Source organism: Hirsutella rhossiliensis (genome assembly GCF_020360975.1).
Source record: "Hirsutella rhossiliensis strain HR02 chromosome Unknown scaffold00002, whole genome shotgun sequence".
Taxonomy (NCBI): domain Eukaryota; kingdom Fungi; phylum Ascomycota; class Sordariomycetes; order Hypocreales; family Ophiocordycipitaceae; genus Hirsutella; species Hirsutella rhossiliensis.
In genome coordinates, this window is record NW_025408668.1 from 1,764,050 (window position 1) to 1,781,711 (window position 17,662).

At 47.1% G+C, this 17,662-nt stretch overlaps 2 protein-coding genes across 2 annotated transcripts; one reads left to right on the forward strand and one right to left on the reverse strand.

The window, feature by feature from the left end:
- Positions 1 to 292: 292 nt before the first annotated feature.
- On the reverse strand, positions 293 to 1,870 carry HRG_01748 (transferase family domain-containing protein; the record flags this gene model as incomplete). Its single annotated transcript, XM_044860219.1, has 1 exon — positions 293 to 1,870. One exon carries the CDS (start codon positions 1,868 to 1,870, stop codon positions 293 to 295), a length of 1,578 nt encoding a protein of 525 aa, XP_044723852.1.
- Positions 1,871 to 3,129: 1,259 nt separating this feature from the next.
- HRG_01749 (KR domain-containing protein) lies at positions 3,130 to 11,322 on the forward strand (the record flags this gene model as incomplete). The annotated part of the gene is made up of 18 exons (XM_044860220.1): positions 3,130 to 3,324; positions 3,391 to 3,644; positions 3,697 to 3,921; positions 3,978 to 4,255; positions 4,309 to 4,556; positions 4,607 to 5,093; positions 5,152 to 5,536; positions 5,609 to 5,732; positions 5,820 to 6,330; positions 6,376 to 7,196; positions 7,254 to 7,360; positions 7,403 to 7,574; positions 7,653 to 8,152; positions 8,219 to 8,883; positions 8,932 to 9,261; positions 9,460 to 10,052; positions 10,110 to 10,424; positions 10,474 to 11,322. The coding sequence occupies 18 exons, from the start codon at positions 3,130 to 3,132 to the stop codon at positions 11,320 to 11,322; spliced, it is 7,059 nt and encodes a 2,352-aa protein (XP_044723853.1).
- Positions 11,323 to 17,662: the final 6,340 nt, after the last annotated feature.

The window sequence follows — 17,662 nt, forward strand, 5'->3', positions numbered from 1 at the left end:
CTTATATAGGTATAGTAACTATAAATAGCTAGCTAAAAGAGGGCATTAAGATATTCCTATACCTAAGTTAGGCCTATATTATATCTTTAGGCTAGGGGAGTTATATTAGTTAGGCAGGCTCCCTAATATATAACTATTAGGTCTATAGGGCACTGTTCTAGTCTCTTAAGCCTACTCTCCTTAATAGTATTTTACTTTTGCTTGCATGGCGCGATGGTCTTTACGATAGAATCCTAAAGCTTCCTCCACCCGAATTATCAGCGGTATTAATATTCCGAGATAGCTAGACTTGTTATAAAGATTCCTGCGCAAATTGGAGCCATTCTTTGTCTTGTCCCAGGCGCTTAATAACATCCTTCTCAAGGGCTATCAGCAGCTCTAGATCATCTCCCTTTTTTTGAGGCAACACATTGACCCAGCCATCCTTGACTGGCGCGTACGCAAAGCGTATAGCCTTCACCTTCCCCAGCCGACATCCCCAGTCAAGTTCGAGAACATCTCCAATCGTCGCGGTGTTGCTGACCTCCAGATCTGGGCCTTGAAAGTTATCCATGTCGGGCTCTATTTTGCTGATCATTGCACTAGACTCAATTGCTCCAATCAGCTCCCAAATCCGCTCCGACGTCCACCACTCGATTGCATGGGTGATTTGTCTTGCCAACATGTACAGCGTTCCAGGCTCTGCCGACACCACATCAGAGACTGCTGCAGAAGTCTTGGCGTGCACGAGTGCGTTGCCTGCATATTCCAGCGGAAGCGGGGGGTCCATTCGCCTCCTGACATTGACAGTGCTGATGAAGGAATTTGTCGTGATGCCCAAAGAGGATAACTGTCGCGCTCGGGATATATGACGCCACAGCGCCGCGCATAATATTGCGTGGTTTGTCAAGACGGTCGAGCCTTCTGTTTCATGTAGCGGCGATGCAGCCTCTCTCAATGCGAGCAGCGACTTGCCCGAGACAACCCAATGTGAAAGTTGGAGTTTCTGTAGCAGCTGGAGTTGCTCGTCCCGAGCGACAATAGCCTCAAGTAGCGAGTTCTCTCGAGCGAATCGGTAATTTTCGCTCACTCGATAGTTCGGAATATCGCAGAGCTGTTTACGTCCGCCACCTCTAAAGATGTTTGATCGGTCAAGTGCTTCCTCCGGAAATACATCCTCTGACGAAACGAAACGGCCTTCCGACAAGGCCGCAAGATGCTTTGCAAAGGTCTTGATAAAAGGTTTCATTCCAGTACCGTCAGTCACAGAGTGGTGATTGTTCAACGCCAGCAGCAGTCCGCCGGTGATGAATGTCGCTAGCACGGTGAGGACAGGAGTTCGTTGCGAGCGGTGAAGCCGTGGCTCTGGTACCACCGATGATAGGAACGGAAATGCCGAACATGGAAATCTTCGGCGCTCGAGTGCGTGATAATCGATTTCTGGCAGTTCCTGGGAGTGGAACCATACTCCGGCGCCGTCCGAGATTTCCAGTTGAATTGATCCCTGCTCCTCGCAGTCTGGCACAACGTCTGCCGCCAAAAACGACAATTCCCCAATCGTGTTCGCAAGACTGGTTTTCAAGTCTCGCAATAGCGGCTGCCGAAGAGCAGGCAAGGGCATTTGGAAGATCAGCACCGCGGGGATTATGACCCGATTCTCGACTTGGTCCAGAGCAGGCAGCTTCACCCATTCGGGGGTTAATGGGACGCTCGGGGTAACAAAGGTACTTTGGCAGTTCTTAGACAAAAGAGTCGGTGAGAGCAAGTCCGTGGGATACATGCAGTCGTCCTTGCGGTCATAAAGTGGCATGCCGTCCCCATTGGCAGCCGCATGCTGAGAAGGTTGGACAAGCATTGTAGTCGGTTGAGGGTCGTGCGTTTGGGCGGCCATGTAGGGAAGTGTAAAGACACTCGACTACCTTTCGTTGCTAGACTTAGATCTTGGGAGGCCAGTGGAGGATAGGTTCAGGTAATCGGAAGAGGTTACCGCAGACAAACTAAAGATTAATTCAGCCAAACCTGGACAGAAAGCCTATATATAACTGTGATCTTATTCTTTTGCCCGGCGTGATATGCGACTTCACTGCCGGCACGAAGTTTCAAGGCAAGAGCTTACGCGATACATTAGGGAAAACACGTTGATACGTGGTCGATAAGTAAGGGAGGGTAAATGATGATTTACATTTGGCCGAGACAGGAATCTGACCTGTTGGCCGAGACATGACACATTAATCAACGGAACCACACCCTCCTTTGCCCTAATTTCTCTCCTTGCGCTAGACCAGGATATGCATCACTAATTTCACCGATTTGAGCCACCTGTTTCTTCCAGCCATGGAGACGCGGCCGGCCGTGGAGACCGCCTATTTCTTCCACCGCGCTCTTGAGCCAATGCTTGAGACATAGACTGGGCCACTTGCATCAGGCACTGGTCTCAACACCATGTTCGGAGGTGACCTCCTGCACTTTGGGCCGCTGGTACGGAGGCATGCTTCAATGTCTGGCTTGATAACTTTAGCGCCCTTTTTATAGTCAGTCTCTTTATCTAGGGCTCAATAGCGTTAAGATTAAGTGAATTCTCGCATTAAAGGAGACGCCGGACTTGATAGGTATCATAACGTTATAATTCACGCCCGGGTCGCGATATCAAGGTTTTTATTTCGTATAGTTATTATATAAAAGGAGAGGAATACCGAGGTAAGATATAGTAGAAACTTATATACGGAGTACGGGGTTACTATCCCAGCTTTGCCCTTTTCTTTTTCCTAATAGGGGTCGGCTTTAGCGTGGGCAAAGATTTTTGAAGACTGCTTCCGATTAACTAGCACTCGTCTAATTTGGGTGAAGGCATCCGAAAGATGAAAACTCAAGTCGCCAAAAGTCACCAGCTGAACGCAAATAGAGTTCAGCGTCTCGCCTTCTTCCGTCCGCTATTTAAGTTGCACCTCCGCCAGCCTTCGTATACGTGGTCGATCATAACCTGATCAACTCTCCAATTGAGGTTTGTGAAGTACCATTCCCATCTTTTTCGTCCGCCACATTAGCAAATCGGGTCTCCTTGCCCGCGTCACCGGTCATCGCTCGTGCACGAACCGCCTGTCATCGGTCGGACTTGACAATAGGCAGGCATTCCCTTTCCTGCCGTCCATCATGGCCGCCTCAGATGGAACCGGCCAAATGCCTATAGCCGTTGTGGGAATGTCATGCCGTCTCTCAGGCATTGCCACCAGCCCGGAAGGCTTGTGGCAGATGCTATCAAGGGGCCTGACAGGCTGGTCACGTAATGGGGGCAACCGCTTTCACATGGACGCTTTCTGGCACCCGCAGGCTGAATCCAATGGCTCGGTGAGCAACCAACCCGTCGGCTATGGTTCTTCGTCCTCCCAATGTACTGACAAGGGTAATGCTTAGTTCAACACTCGTGGGTTCCATTTGATCAAAGAAGATCCCGCATTATTCGACACACTGTTCTTTGGGGTCAGCCATGTGGAGGCATCCGCGATCGATCCACAGCAAAGAATGCTGCTTGAAGTTGCGTACGAGGCGTTTGAAAACGCGGGAATGGCTTTGAAGAGGCTTGACGGCTCAGACACAGGTGTATACTGCGGAATCTCAAATTCCGACTACGACAAGATCTTGGGCATGGATCCCGAGTTATCCCCAATGTGAGATGCCAGTCGGTTGGATGGTTCCTTGAAGTCGCTAACGATATGTAAGCTACCGGTTCACCGGCACCGGAAATGCACTCGTTTCCAATCGTATTTCGTACATCTTTAATTTGCATGGGCCTAGCATCACTCTCGACACCGCTTGCTCCAGTGGACTCGTCGGGATCAATGAAGCTTGCAAAGCCATCCAGGCTGGAGAGGTGACGCAGGCATTAGTTGGTGGCACCAACTTGATCCTTGATCCAGACAAGGTCACAGTCATGTCTTCTATGCAGCAAGTACTCTCGAACAAATTGAAGAAACACAGCTGACCATTTAACCTCGCGACAGATTCCTTTCCCCCCACGGTCGCTGCTATGCTTTCGACTCTCGTGCCAATGGTTTCGGGAGAGGTGAAGGCGTGGCTGCCGTTGTGCTGAAGAGATTAGACATGGCTCTGGCTGACGGTGATCCGATACGAGCCGTCATCCGTGGCAGCAACGTGTGCTCGGACGGTCGCACACCTGGCGTGACGATGCCATCATGTGATATTCAGACGAGGATGGTTCAGAGGGCTTACGAGCTGGCAGGCCTCAGCCCCAATGACACAATTTACGTGGAAGCGCATGGTATGTTTCCGGTCACGGCGACTCGATGCAGAGGGCGCTCACACCTGGAACAGGAACCGGGACCATCGTGGGAGACAGGATAGAAGCCACCGCTTTACACGACTCCCTCTGCAAGGGAAGGCAGAGGGCCAAAAGATTGTTTATTGGGAGCGTCAAGGCGAACGTGGGGCACACCGAGAGCGCGGCCGGATTGGTCGGCCTAATCAAAATCGTCTTGATGCTCGAGAAGAAGATGATACCCCCAAATGCCATGCTTGCAAAACCGAGCAACAACATTCCGCTCGAAGACTGGGGCATGGAGGTGCGTTTTCTAGATTATTGTGGAAGCTGAGACTGACGCGTGTCGTGTAGGTGCCCCGAAGGATGCTCAGGTGGCCTGAAGATGCTCTTCGCCGCGCGTCGGTAAACAGCTTTGGATATGGAGGCACAAACGCTCACGTCATCCTGGAGGCGGCAGATGATTATCTCGACATTGCGAAACCTGCACACCCACCGGATCCTCGAGCGAGCATGGGTGAGCACTTGACCCTCGGACCTTCATCAACGGCTAACGTTGCGAAACAACGTCTTTTTCCGTTCTCGCACCATCATGATGGGGGGGTCGGGGCACTGGCGGCCAACATCAAACGTTTCATTGCCGACACCCTGGATGATACCAACGACGCTCTGGACAGCCTTGCTTACACGCTCTCAACTAGGCGATCTTCCCTCAAGGTCCGTTTTTGTGTGGCCGCTTCCACTTGTGATGAGCTTGTGGACGGGCTTACGAACATTACCACGGGCTCGGAGCGGGCGACGAATCACGCCGAAGACCTGAAACTATGCTTCATCTTCACAGGTATGTCAGTCCCGAAGACAGGCAACATAATGTGCATGATGGGCTTATCAGAATTCAGGTCAGGGTGCCCAATGGGCAGGCATGGGCCGCGAATTGTTGGGCACGTACCCCGTCTTCGCCGACTCATTGAAGCGATCTGAGGATTATCTTGTCAACCTCGGGAGCGGTTGGCGTCTTATCACCGAGCTGGAAAGGTCCGGTGATACTTCTCGTATCCACGAAGCCATCTTGTCCCAGCCTTGCTGCACAGCTATCCAGATTGCACTCATCGACCTGCTCAAGTCTTGGGGCATTCGGCCGACCGTGGCGTGCGGGCACTCGAGCGGAGAAATTGCCGCGGCAAACGCAGCGGGTATTCTCTCAGCCGAAGATTGCTTGAAAGTCGCATATTTTCGCGGACGCTCCATGAAGTTGTTCAAAGAGCAGAATCCAAATCTTCGCGGGTGCATGCTCGCCGTCGGACTTTCGGCACGCGAAGCCCGAGAATACATCGACGAGGATTCCACCTCCGGCAGAGTCGTGATAGCTTGTGTCAACAGTCCGCACAGCGTCACTCTGTCAGGAGACGCGCTGGCGTTGGACAACCTTCAGGAAAGACTAGCTGCTGGAGAAGTCTTCCATCGCAAGCTGGCTGTTGACGTGGCTTATCACTCTCACCACATGGAAATGGTTCTTGAAGAATACCTTGGCGCCATACAAGACATAAAACCCTCTCCATGCGAGCAGCATATCCAGATGGTCTCCTCCGTCACAGGGGAGACTGTTCGAGGCGAAGAGCTGGATGCGGCCTACTGGGGTACGAATCTGACGTCTCCCGTCCTCTTCAGCGATGCTTTTGCAGAAGTCCTTCGCACACTGCGAACGGATCAAAAGCAAAGCAGTCCACTCGCCGTCGTCGAGATTGGTCCTCACGCTGCGCTTTCAGGTCCGGTGAAGCAGATTTTCAAAACATCCAAACTCTCGGGATCAACCACCTATCACTCTATGCTTTCTCGAAATCAAGACGCCACTAGGACCGCGATACTTCTAGCACGCGACCTCTTTGTCAAGGGAGCTTCCATAGATTTCAGTCAGGTAAACGATCCGCACGGCAATGCGAAGAGGGACGTCTTGACAAATTTGCCACCGTACAATTGGCACCACATCACAGCTCACTGGTGCGAGTCCCGCCGCAGCGCTCAATATCGACATCGGAAATTCCCTAAGCATGATCTCTTCGGGGTAGCCAGCATGGACAGTATCCCGACTGAACCCACCTGGCGTAACTATCTCCGTCTTGCAGAACTGCCTTGGCTCAGGGGACACTGCATTGGAGGTCAAGTCGTGTTCCCAGGTGCTGGTTTTGTTGCCATGGTCTTGGAAGCTTTGAAGCAACAGATCCTCAGTGAAGGTAATGCCTGGAAAAACATGCGTATCAAATTTCGGCAAGTCTTTTTCAGTCGAGCCCTGGTTGTTCCCGATAACGCTGTCGGCGTGGAGACGTTGATGACTATCCGACCTTACACGTACACAGCACGAGAATCATCGACTTCGTGGAAAGAGTTCCGAATTTTCTCGCTGTCCGCCACTGGAGAATCAACAGAGCATAGCAGGGGTCTAGTAACTGCTATCAGTCATTCGGCTAATGGGCAGCACCTGGAGCTGACGGATTCTGAATCTCTCGAGTTCGTCGAGGAAGCTGTGAAGAACAGCCGCGTTCGGCTCACTGCAAAAGAGCTATACAAGGAGCTTAGTGGCATCGGGATGGAGTACACCGGTCCGTTCGAAGGCCAAGAAGACATGCGAGCATCCGAATCTTCATCGATCCGTCCAATCAAGATCCCAGACGTTCAGGCCATTATGCCTTCGAATCACCAGCAACCCCATTGTGTCCATCCGGCAACATTGGACCTCTGCTTCCAAGCGTCCTTCGCCTCCATGAAAGTCAGAGACAAACTTCGGGGTACCTTCGTCCTCACTGGAATTGATAACCTTGAAATCTCGAATGAGGTTCCGTCCCAACCCGGGGAGGGAATGTCAGTCGCGACGTGTCTCAGGAATCGTGGCGTCTCCAATTACGCAACAGATCAAATCGTCTCAAGCCCCGAGGGCGCGACAGCGGAGGTTTTCATGAAGATGCAGGGGGTCAACTTCGCTAGGACAAGTCGATTGTCTCAGCAGAATCCGGTCGGAGAATTGCGGTGCCATCGTTTGGAATGGTCCATTGATTTGACTTGCGCCGAGCCTCGGAGAATTATCGAGCGTTGCGTTCCCGACTCTCCGAACGCGTTGGAAGCAGGAAAACTGGCCCTATACGACCAATTTGCCAGGGCTGTCATTCAACGGGCACTGGAAGAAGCCTCTCCTGACGAAGCAAATATCACGGGCCCGGCTTCTCATCTGCATCAATGGATGAAGTTGATGAGCGCTGGTAGCCACGAGCCACTTCAGGTCGACGATGCGCTTCAAGACAAGATCAAGTCTTTGGGAATCTATGGCGAGGTTTTGGTTGACATAGCCCCTCAGCTGCCAGGTGTCCTCCGCGGACAAGTTGATCCTTTGGCACTTTTTCTTGAGAAGGATCGTCTGAGCCGACTTTACAAGAACGAAAACACCGACAGATGTCACGAGCGGTTGGCCAAGTATGTCAAACTTCTGCAATTTAAGAACCCGAATTTCCGGATCCTTGAGATCGGGGCTGGAACGGCAGCCACTTCGATGGCTGTTCTGGAAACTCTTCATGACGACAAGGTTGCTTCAGGAAAGGCCAGGTTGGAGTCTTACACTTTCACTGACATATCGACGGGGTTCTTCAACAGTGCAGCACAGAAACTGAATAGGTTTCAAGAGTCTTTAGAGTTTAGGAGGCTTGACATCGAAGTATCGCCAGAACAGCAGGGGTTTGAACCTGGTTCGTATGACTTGGTCATTGCCTCGAATGTTTTGCATGCGACTCATGAGCTCGACAACACGCTGAAAAACGTGAAGAGCTTACTCAAGCCCGATGGTCAGCTTGCTCTTATGGAGATTACCGTGCCAAAAGCCCACCTCGGAATCATATTTGGCATGCTCCCTGGATGGTGGCATGGTGTCAATGATGGTCGGGTAAACTCACCCCTTCTCGATCCATCTGGCTGGCGTCATAGGCTCAGCCGCTGCGGCTTCTCCGGAATCGATCTCGAGCTGCCCGACTATGACTCTGCCGAGGACCACTATCTAAGTGTCATGATTTCTACAGCAACCGGCCACCTAGAGCCGTTTTCTCCGGCTGCACTGACCATGACGAGAAGCAAGTCGAGTGCTTCGGAACCTTTTGATTCAGAGTCCGCTTCTGTCGAACTTGAGTCACTCCCAACAACCCCGGAGGACCCGGGAAGAGGCCCTCTGCGGACTGTATCGGTGATTAGTGGCAGCGAGGGGCACAGCGTTGCAGACCACGTCGTCGACCTATTGACCTCGGCCCAATTCGGCATAAACGCCAAGAGGACCCGGCTCGCTGACGCGGAAGTTCTTGATGGACAGCTTGTCGTGGTACTGCTAGAGGCAGTAAACCCATTCCTGGCGACATGCTCCAAGAGTGAGTGGGACAAGGTTCAGCATATACTGTCCAATGCTGGTGGCGCCTTATGGGTCAGCTGTGGGGGTGCTGTCGAGGCCAGGAATCCTCTGCACTCGCTCATCACTGGCCTGACGCGCTGCCTGCGAACGGAAAACCAGGCCAGCAGCGTCGTTACGCTGGATCTCGAGCCAAATCATGCATCAGGGAACGATGCTGCTGAGCAAGTTGTCCGAGTGTTCGACCATACGTTCGGTCTATACGCACCGCGAACGTCTGCACTGCTGGAATTCGAATACGCAGTCCGAGATGGCGAGATCTTGATTCCTCGCTTGATGGGCGACAGTCAAACGGATGAGTACGTCATGGACAGCGTGTCGACCTACCATCCTCGGAACGAAAGGGCGATCAAAGCAGGCCGTGCTCTGAGCCTCCAGATTCACGAACCTGGACTTCTCGACACGTTCTACTGGGCGGACTCGCAGCGGCACTCGCGACGGGTTGAAGCAGATGAGGTTCGGGTAGAGCTCCAATATGTCTCGCTCAACTTCAAGGACATCATGATAGCCATGGGCGAGCTCGAGGGGCACACGGCCTTGCTGCTAGAAGGCAGCGGAAAGGTTGTTGAGGTTGGTGAGCAACTTCGCCATCAGTACGCTGTTGGTGATTTGGTCCATGTCTCGGATAGAGATGGCCTCGCAACCACCAGTGTCGTCGACCAGTGGAATCTCAATCACATACCCAAGAAGATATCGATGGAAGTCGCCACGGCCGTTCCCCTGGTCTACGCCACAGCTTTGTATTCACTGAGGAATGCTGCCAATCTCCAAGAGGGCGAGTCCATCTTGATTCATTGCGGAGCTGGAGCGGTTGGTCAAGCTGCCATTTCCCTGTCGCAGTATCTCAAGGCCGGCGCGATTTACGTCACGGTAGGCAGCGAGGAGAAAAGAGCACTCGTGAGAGAGAAATTCCAGATTCCGGACGAGAACATATTCTCCAGTCGCCGTCTCGATTTCAGCCGTCATATTCTTCGCAAGACCAACGGACACGGCGTCGATGTTGTTCTCAACTCACTCAGCGGTGAGGCTTTGCAAAAGAGTTGCTCTCTCCTTGCGCCATTCGGACGGTTTGTTGAGATTGGTAAGAAGGATTTGATCTCCAATGCGAGGCTCGAAATGAGTTCTTTGGAAAAGAACATCACTTTTACCGCCGTTGACTTGGCGTTGCTTGCCAAGGCAAAGCCGGCCGTCTATCAACAACTCGTCCACACCGTCTTCAGTCTCATAAGTCAAGATAAGATCAAGGTTCTGAGTCCTATATCGGTCAATCCTGTCTCAGAGCTGGAGGGCTCTTTCAGGCTGGTGCAGGCTGGGAAACACGTCGGTAAATTGCTGCTCAAGTTGGACCACGGGATGACCATTCTTGTACGAACCAGTTTGTTACCCAAGGTCGTGAAATCTCTCACTGACTCTGGCTTGCAGGTCCAACCCCAACAGTCACCGGCTCCTAAGCTGCGAGAAGATTGCTCCTATTTGCTGGTGGGGGGAGCTGGCGGCCTAGGTAGGGCTGCTATCAAACATTTTGCGAGTCTCGGAGCAAAGCACATCATCACCCTGTCTCGATCTGGCCCCGATAGTCAGGCTATGAGAGAACTGGTGGAAGAGATGCGGATAGCCGGAGTTAGCGTCGTTGTCTGGAAGGGCAGTGTTACGGACTCTGCCACTATTGAGTCGATCAAAGACTATGCCAAGGGATTACCAATCAGAGGTGTCGTCCAAGGAGCAATGGTGCTCCAGGTATGTCACAACCGTGCTCGAAAACAAGAATAGATTCTAACGGAAACAGGATTCTCGTGTGGACAGCATGAGCTACGAGCAGTGGCGGGCCGCAATGGAACCGAAGGTTATAGGAACGATGTGTTTGCATCAAGCGTTCGGAGACTCTGTAGATTTCTTCATCCTTCTTTCGAGCATTGCTGGAATCTTTGGCTCCTATGCCCAAGGCAATTACTCTGCCGGGAGCACCTTCCAAGATTCTCTCGCGCGCCATCGAGCCTCGCTTGGCCTGCCTGCGCGGTCCATCGATGTTGGCTCTGTGGAGGGAGAAGGTTACACAGCAGAGAACCCGACTGCCGAGGATTTTGTCGCTCGCCAAGGACAGCGCAAATACCAGGTCAAGGAGTTTTTGGCCACCATCAACGAGGCGATACGAAATCCCTTTGCATCCGACCACTCGGCGGCGCAGCTGATCTGCGGCATTACCAGAGACCATCCTAATTCCCAAGCTCGAGAAGCATCGTTGCAGCGTCCAGATCTCAAGTTCTCTCACATGTGGACGATGCCGGATCAACAACCAACTGCAAGGGCTGAATCGAAACAGCTGGACATCCAAGCAATGCTACGATCGGCAACGACTGCGGTTGAGGCTGAGGAAGCAACGCAATCAGCGACCCTGATGAAGCTGTCCTGTCTGCTAGCTTTGCCTGAGGACGAGATCCGCACAGATCGGTCCATGGCGAGCTATGGAATGGATTCCCTCATCGCGGTAGAACTTCGCAATTGGATCTTGAGACAACTGGAGTCCCACATCCAGATGTTTGAGTTGATGAGTTCGATGAAGTTCGCCGAACTATCGCGCATAATTGCTAGGAGGTCTCGACTGGTAGCGACCGGTCTTTTCAACGATGATAAATAGGCCATGGTAATTTTGGAGATCAACCACCATCGTTTCGAGCCCAGTCTCTTTTGCCGTATGAGTGTCGAAGTGTTTGAGCCAGCGTAGGCTGTGATGGTCGTTCGAGTACCCTGTGTTACGGGGTCAGCACTGTTGGCACAGGTGCTGGGCGTAATTGATGTAAATTGAGCTACTAGTGTAAAAGGGAGACGTGTCCGTGGCGCTCGCACGTGACTAGTCTGGCTATGCCATAACGTCAGCCACCTAGCTTACAGCATACCCCCCTTCCAGCACATCCCTACCACCCTCGCGCCGACGTTAATATTATATCGCAACCGCGTTTTCTCGTGCACTATCCATCTAATAATTATAAATGATATGCTATTGGAATTATAATACCTCGAGCTTTTAAATATACCGAAGATTAGCTCTAGGAAGTACTTTTTAATATTAGAAATAGGATACTATAGATATATACTAGTCGCAAGTAGGGTATTCTAAGAGGCACGCTTTAAACGCGTCTTAAGGGCGCCCTACTAATAAGAGAGGTATAAGAGTTATATTAGCAGCTTAGTTAAGAGTAAGGGGAATACCTTAAGGACTAGATTCTTACTTAAGCTGCTCTTAGGCTACCCCTTATTCTCGTAAAGAAAGATATAAGAAGTATATATAAAATATATATAGGTAAAAGTAAAAGTAAGGGGTCGGATAGGTAGGGTAAAGTTATTTAATTCTTACGGGGGTATTAATTACGGTAAGGGAGTAACTATTATATTACTTTAATTATCTTTCTTTCTTCTATTTAACGCCCCTCTTTATATCCCTTTAGCATCCTAATTAATAAAGAAGATCCTACTTAAAGAAGCTATTAATATCCTTTTAACTACCGAACTTTTTACTAGTTTTTCCTCTTTATTCTAGCCGTTACTAGTATATCTATCTTATCTCTTACTACCTCTATAAGAAGCTATCGCTACTTTTACTTCCCCTCTTACCCTTACCTATAAGGGCTTTTGCCTTATATAGGATTAGACTAGGGTCTAAGCTATATCTATATATAAGCGGCCTCTATGCTTATATAGGCTACGCCTATACTTCTCTTCCTTTTCCTCCTTATAGATTATTAACCTTCTTTTAATAGACCGCACCTAAGCCTATACCTCTACCTACTCTATAATAGTATAATCTATCCTTTATTTTACCCTCTCTATATCCCTATATATAGAATAGCTGTTTTTAGCTACCTTTAAAGCTAACGTTTAATTACCTAGTTTAGTTAAACCGCCCGCGCTAGTATATACGCACGTAAAAATATCTATACTCCTATAGTTATAAAATTAAAGTAAATATAATACTTAGTTCGCCTAGGTAATTATTACGACTATAGTTACTTAGCCGCTAACGGTCGTCTACGTTAAGTATATAATATAGTCTAATAGATAAATAGTCGCTATAACTATCTAATAGATATAAGATCGAAGGGATCGTAGAGATCTAAGTAATCTAGGAATAACGAGATTACTACGCTTTATATAATCTAACGTTAGGGATTATAGCTAGGCCTATAATCTAAGGATAGTCTTTATAGGTATATAGAGCTACCTACTTTTACTCCTTTAAATAGATAGCTCTTTAGCTTTTAATATTAATCCTTATTATAATTCTATCTTTAATTTTAATTACTTAGTTATAGTCTATAGTCTACGACCTCTAACTTATTACTAACGTAATATACTTATTATTACTTAGACTATGCCTTATTATATCTACTAATATAAACCCCTTAATAGGTTTATCCCTTAAGAATAATACTAGTCGTTATATATTAAAAGCTCTTATTTAGTATAATACTATATTAAGCTAAGTAATATTATAACTCTTAATATACTTATATAGTAAGCTAGATTAACTAACTCTAAAGCTACTATATTACCTTAGGATATAATACGCGAGATTATTACCCTTTAATATAAGGTATAGTTACTTAAGAATAAAGGAGGTAATAGATAAGTTAAGGTCTCGCGAAGAGAGATACGAGAAGTATATAAAAATATACGAAGGTGAAATTAGAAGTAAGGGGTCGGATAGGTAGGGCAGAGAGATTTAATTCTTATAGGAGCAGTAATTACGGTAAGGGAGTAATTATTATATTGCCTTAATTATCCTTCTTTCCTCTATCTAACGCCCCTCTTTATACCTATCTAGCATTATAATTAATAAAGAAGATCTTACTTAAAGAAGCTATTAATGTCCTTTTAACTACTAAGCTTTTTACCGGTTTTTTCCCCTCCTTTCTAGCCGTTGCCGGCATATCCGTCTTATCTCTCGCTACCTCTATAGGAAGCTATCGCTACTTCTGCTTCCCCTCTTACCCCTACCCTCCTCTCTGCACCTCCTTTTAGCTCCTTCCTTAAAACCTGTTTTTAGCTTCCTAGGTCCCTCGTGCTAAGGGATATCTCCGAGAACTACGAAATCAGGCTTAGCTATAGACGTCTCCTTCCTCCTACGTGCTATTAGCTCCTCTCGTAGATTCTTAAGGCGGGCTTCTAAGGATAGCTTCTCTCGAACGTCTTCTAGCCTAATTTACTATAAAAAGATAGTTAGCTTCTACTTCGGTAGGGGCTTCGTAAGACTATCGGCTTTTATCGATGCCGTTAGAACCTAACGAACGGAAATAAGTCCCCTTTAGACCTCTTAGCGTAACTAATACTAGTAGATATCGATATACCGTAGCCGGGTTAATAGCTTACTATTTTCCTCTATAAGAATTCGTATAGTCTATGTGTTATTGCATTCTATAGCTAACGGGGTCGGAATTTATAGTTATAGAGATATTAGTAGCCGGCTAAGGAAAATCGCTTCTTTTAACGCTTCTAAGAGAGCTAGTAGCTCTGCCTCCGTACTAAAAGTTATAACGGTAGCTTGCTTCGAAGCTCTCTAAGTAATAGTTCCTCTAAAAAGGGATATAATATACCCTTATAAGCTCTTTCTATCTAAGGAATTGTCCGTAAAGGACGAATCGCTCGAATAAAGGAAGATTTCGGCAGCTTATTTCCTTCCCTGCCCTCCTAGGCGTAGACTATATAATCTCGTTAAATAAAAAAAGCAGGGAGCCTACCTTTTATTAATATTAGTGTTTCTCTTACTCCCTAGCTTAAAAGAACGGATTAGGTAAAAGCTCTTCGTTTAATATAGGCGTAGAGGGAAGCTTCTTATCGAGGGAATTAAGGAGGAATTTATACGCGACCTTATCGATATAGGCGTCTTAAGTAAGCTAGATAGTCCGTTAGGACCTATTCTAAAGGATTCGTATCCCTAGGAACTACTTTAGCTCCCTAAGCCTAGTTATCTTATACCTTTATTATAGGCCTCGTATAGCCTCCCTAGTAGTAGCTTCTTCCTCTTTTAGGTAGGCCTAGATAATATCGTTAACGTAGAAGAAGACCGTGATTTTACCCTTTTATATTATATACGGTTCCTAAGGGACTTTTATAAAGCCTAGGGCTTTAAGGGAACCTATTAAATGCTATTACTAAAGAAGGGGTAATCTTCGTAGTCCGTATAGAGCTTTCCTAAGCCGTAGAACCTTTCTTAGTTATTAGAAACTAAGAGGAAGTCGTATATAGATAACTTCTTCTTCCTTAAGAGGGCAGTTAACGAAGGCGTTAACTATATCTATCTAATCGAGCTCGAGGTCGAATTCTACTACTATAGCTATAAGGGTCCGAAAAGACATCCCTACTAGGGTGGTTGCCTTAGTAGGTAGATCCCCCTTTTCCTATTAATTCCTATAGATAACTAGCTAGGCTTTATACTTTTAAAGGAAGCTGTGTTTATTAGTCTTATAGATAAAGACCTACTTATAGCTAAGGACCTATTTTCCTCTTACTTTTTCCTTAAGGACCTCTTCGAAAGACCCTATCTCTTTATATAAGGATAGGTAGTCTTTCTAGGCCTAGAAAAACTAGTCTTTAATAGGGTGTTTTTCTAGCTACTTTTAGTTTGCTAGTAGGTCTAGGAGGTCTCTTTTATATACCTTCCTTGCTAATAGCTATAGCTTAAAGAGCCGGCCTGCTATAAATGCTCCGTAGGAACCGTCTTCTATAGGCGTTAGATAGAAGTCGGAAAAACAATCGAAATAGGGGAGAGGATAGTCTTCTTTAATATCGGGCCCTATACCTTCCTTTGCTTCTCGAAGCAGGGATAAAAAGGCAGCCGGGTAATCCTTTAAGAGAGGTGCCTTTCCTACCCCCTTAAGGGTCGAGACGGGAAGACTAACTAAAAAAGCTGCTTCTAGATCTTCTTCTTATATAGGAGGAGGCGTAGGTAGGTAGGCGTATTCTAGCTCTACCGCTTTCTTATAGTCTCCTTCTTTGTCTAGATTATCTAATCTAGCAGCTTCCTCTTCGAAGTCGGCGTTATCCTCGACTACTTCGACGTCGGTTTCTTCTTCCGTTTCTTTATCTAGGACCTCTTCTTAAGACTATTAGGAAGGGGGGATTTAAATCTTCTAAATTAGCTAACGTTAAGAGAGTAAGAGGGGCTATTAATCCCTCTTTCCGTCGAAGAAGCTAGATTTATCGAAAATTATATCCCTAGTCGAGATAACCTTCTATAGAAGAGGAATCTAGATCTAGAAGATATTCGTAGAATTATAACTAACGAGGTAACTAATAAAGGCTCTCGGATTAAGCTTTCTTTTCTTCTTCCTTTTTAGCTATATATCGGCAGTTATTACGTATGCCTTATAGCTATAGGCACGAAGGTAGGCTAGCGAGGCCCTCTTCTTCGTAAAGAGCTTAAGGGGGGATTTCTAGTCTATTCCTTAGGTAGTCCCTCTAGGGGTCCGGTTCTAAAGGTAATAGGCAGTCTTAACGACTTCCCTTTAAAGGTCGTATAGAAGCCTTATAGTAAGTCTTATCGTACGGGCCCTTTCTATTATAGCACCCCTTAATCTTTCTGCCCCTCCGTTCTAGGCCTAGGTATTCGGTGCTAATAGGAGGGGTAGAATGCCCCTTTTTCGAAGCTAATTTAAGATATCCTTTATAAATAGCTCTCCGTTAGACCGTATCTTCTTTACCTCGTAGCTAAAGTAGGATTTTATTTAGTTAATAATATCCTAGAGGGCAAACTAGTTATACTTACTTAGGTAGGTTTATAAGAAATAGGGGAAAACTATCCCTAAAAAGGCGTCTATAAAAAATATTACTCTAATAAAGCTTTCCTAATCCTTAGAGACGTTAGTCTAGTCGACCTAAATTTCCTTATACGGCTAGTCCGGCCGTAAAGGCGTTCGTCTAGAAATTCGTCTCTTAGTCTTCCCTTAGCCGTAGTATTTATATTCGACGGTTTTTAGGCCCCTTATTCGTACGCCCTATTATTATCCTAGCTTATATAAAGCTAGGGGGCCCGGGTAACTAAGTCGTGCGTGCTAAAGAAGACCGTCTCCTTAGGCTGCTAGAAGAGGGTCCTTTAAACCTACCCTCCTTCGAGTAGGGAAAGCTAACTTCTTAAGAGATTCCTTTTTAAGGATAGGTCGGAATTCGAGAATAAATTAACCGAATTTTTCCTCGATAAGCCTAATAGTCTAATTCTTCTAGACTAGCCTCGTAGGCTTATACGTCGTATCCTAGAAGATCCCTTCCTTTCGAAGAAAGCGGAAGGAAATTAGGCTCGTTAAAAATTAAGGGTAAAAAGCTACCCTTTTTCGTCGAAGAATTTATATAGACCCGTTAGGTAATTTCATCGTGAAATTTACCCTTCTATACCCCTCTATCTATATAGTTAATTCCCCGGCAATAAGGTATTCCCTCCGTGCCTTCTTAAAGGACCGGAATTATAAGAGTATATTATAGATATCGAGGGAAGCACCGGAGTTAAGGATAGCTAATCTTTATAGGGGATAGTTAGAGGGTCTTAACGGTTAGTCTTACTAATCTATAGGGAAGACGAATGCCGGATTTACTATACTAACGATTTTTCCTCGAATTTACGGCTTAAATAAGGGCAGCGGCGTTAGTTACTATTTCTTAGTAACCCGAATCTCGTCTATCTTCTTCTATAGCGAGGGGTCCTCCTTAAGAGACTATTATATCGTTTCTTATAGCCTCTTTAAAGGGTTAAATCCTTTAGGTCGGTTTTCCTTAAAGACCTATTAGTATTATAATAATCGATAGCCTAGGGATTTATAAGCTAGGCAGCTGTTTCGCTTAGTCTTTTATTTCTTTAAGGAATCCTTGTCCCGATTTAGAAGGTTTACTTAAAAACCTCCTCTTTTTACCCCTTATTGCTAATTTTAACGAAGAGGTTCGATTTCGACTAGTTCCCTAATTTTTCGACTAACGGACTAAAAAGTCTATTA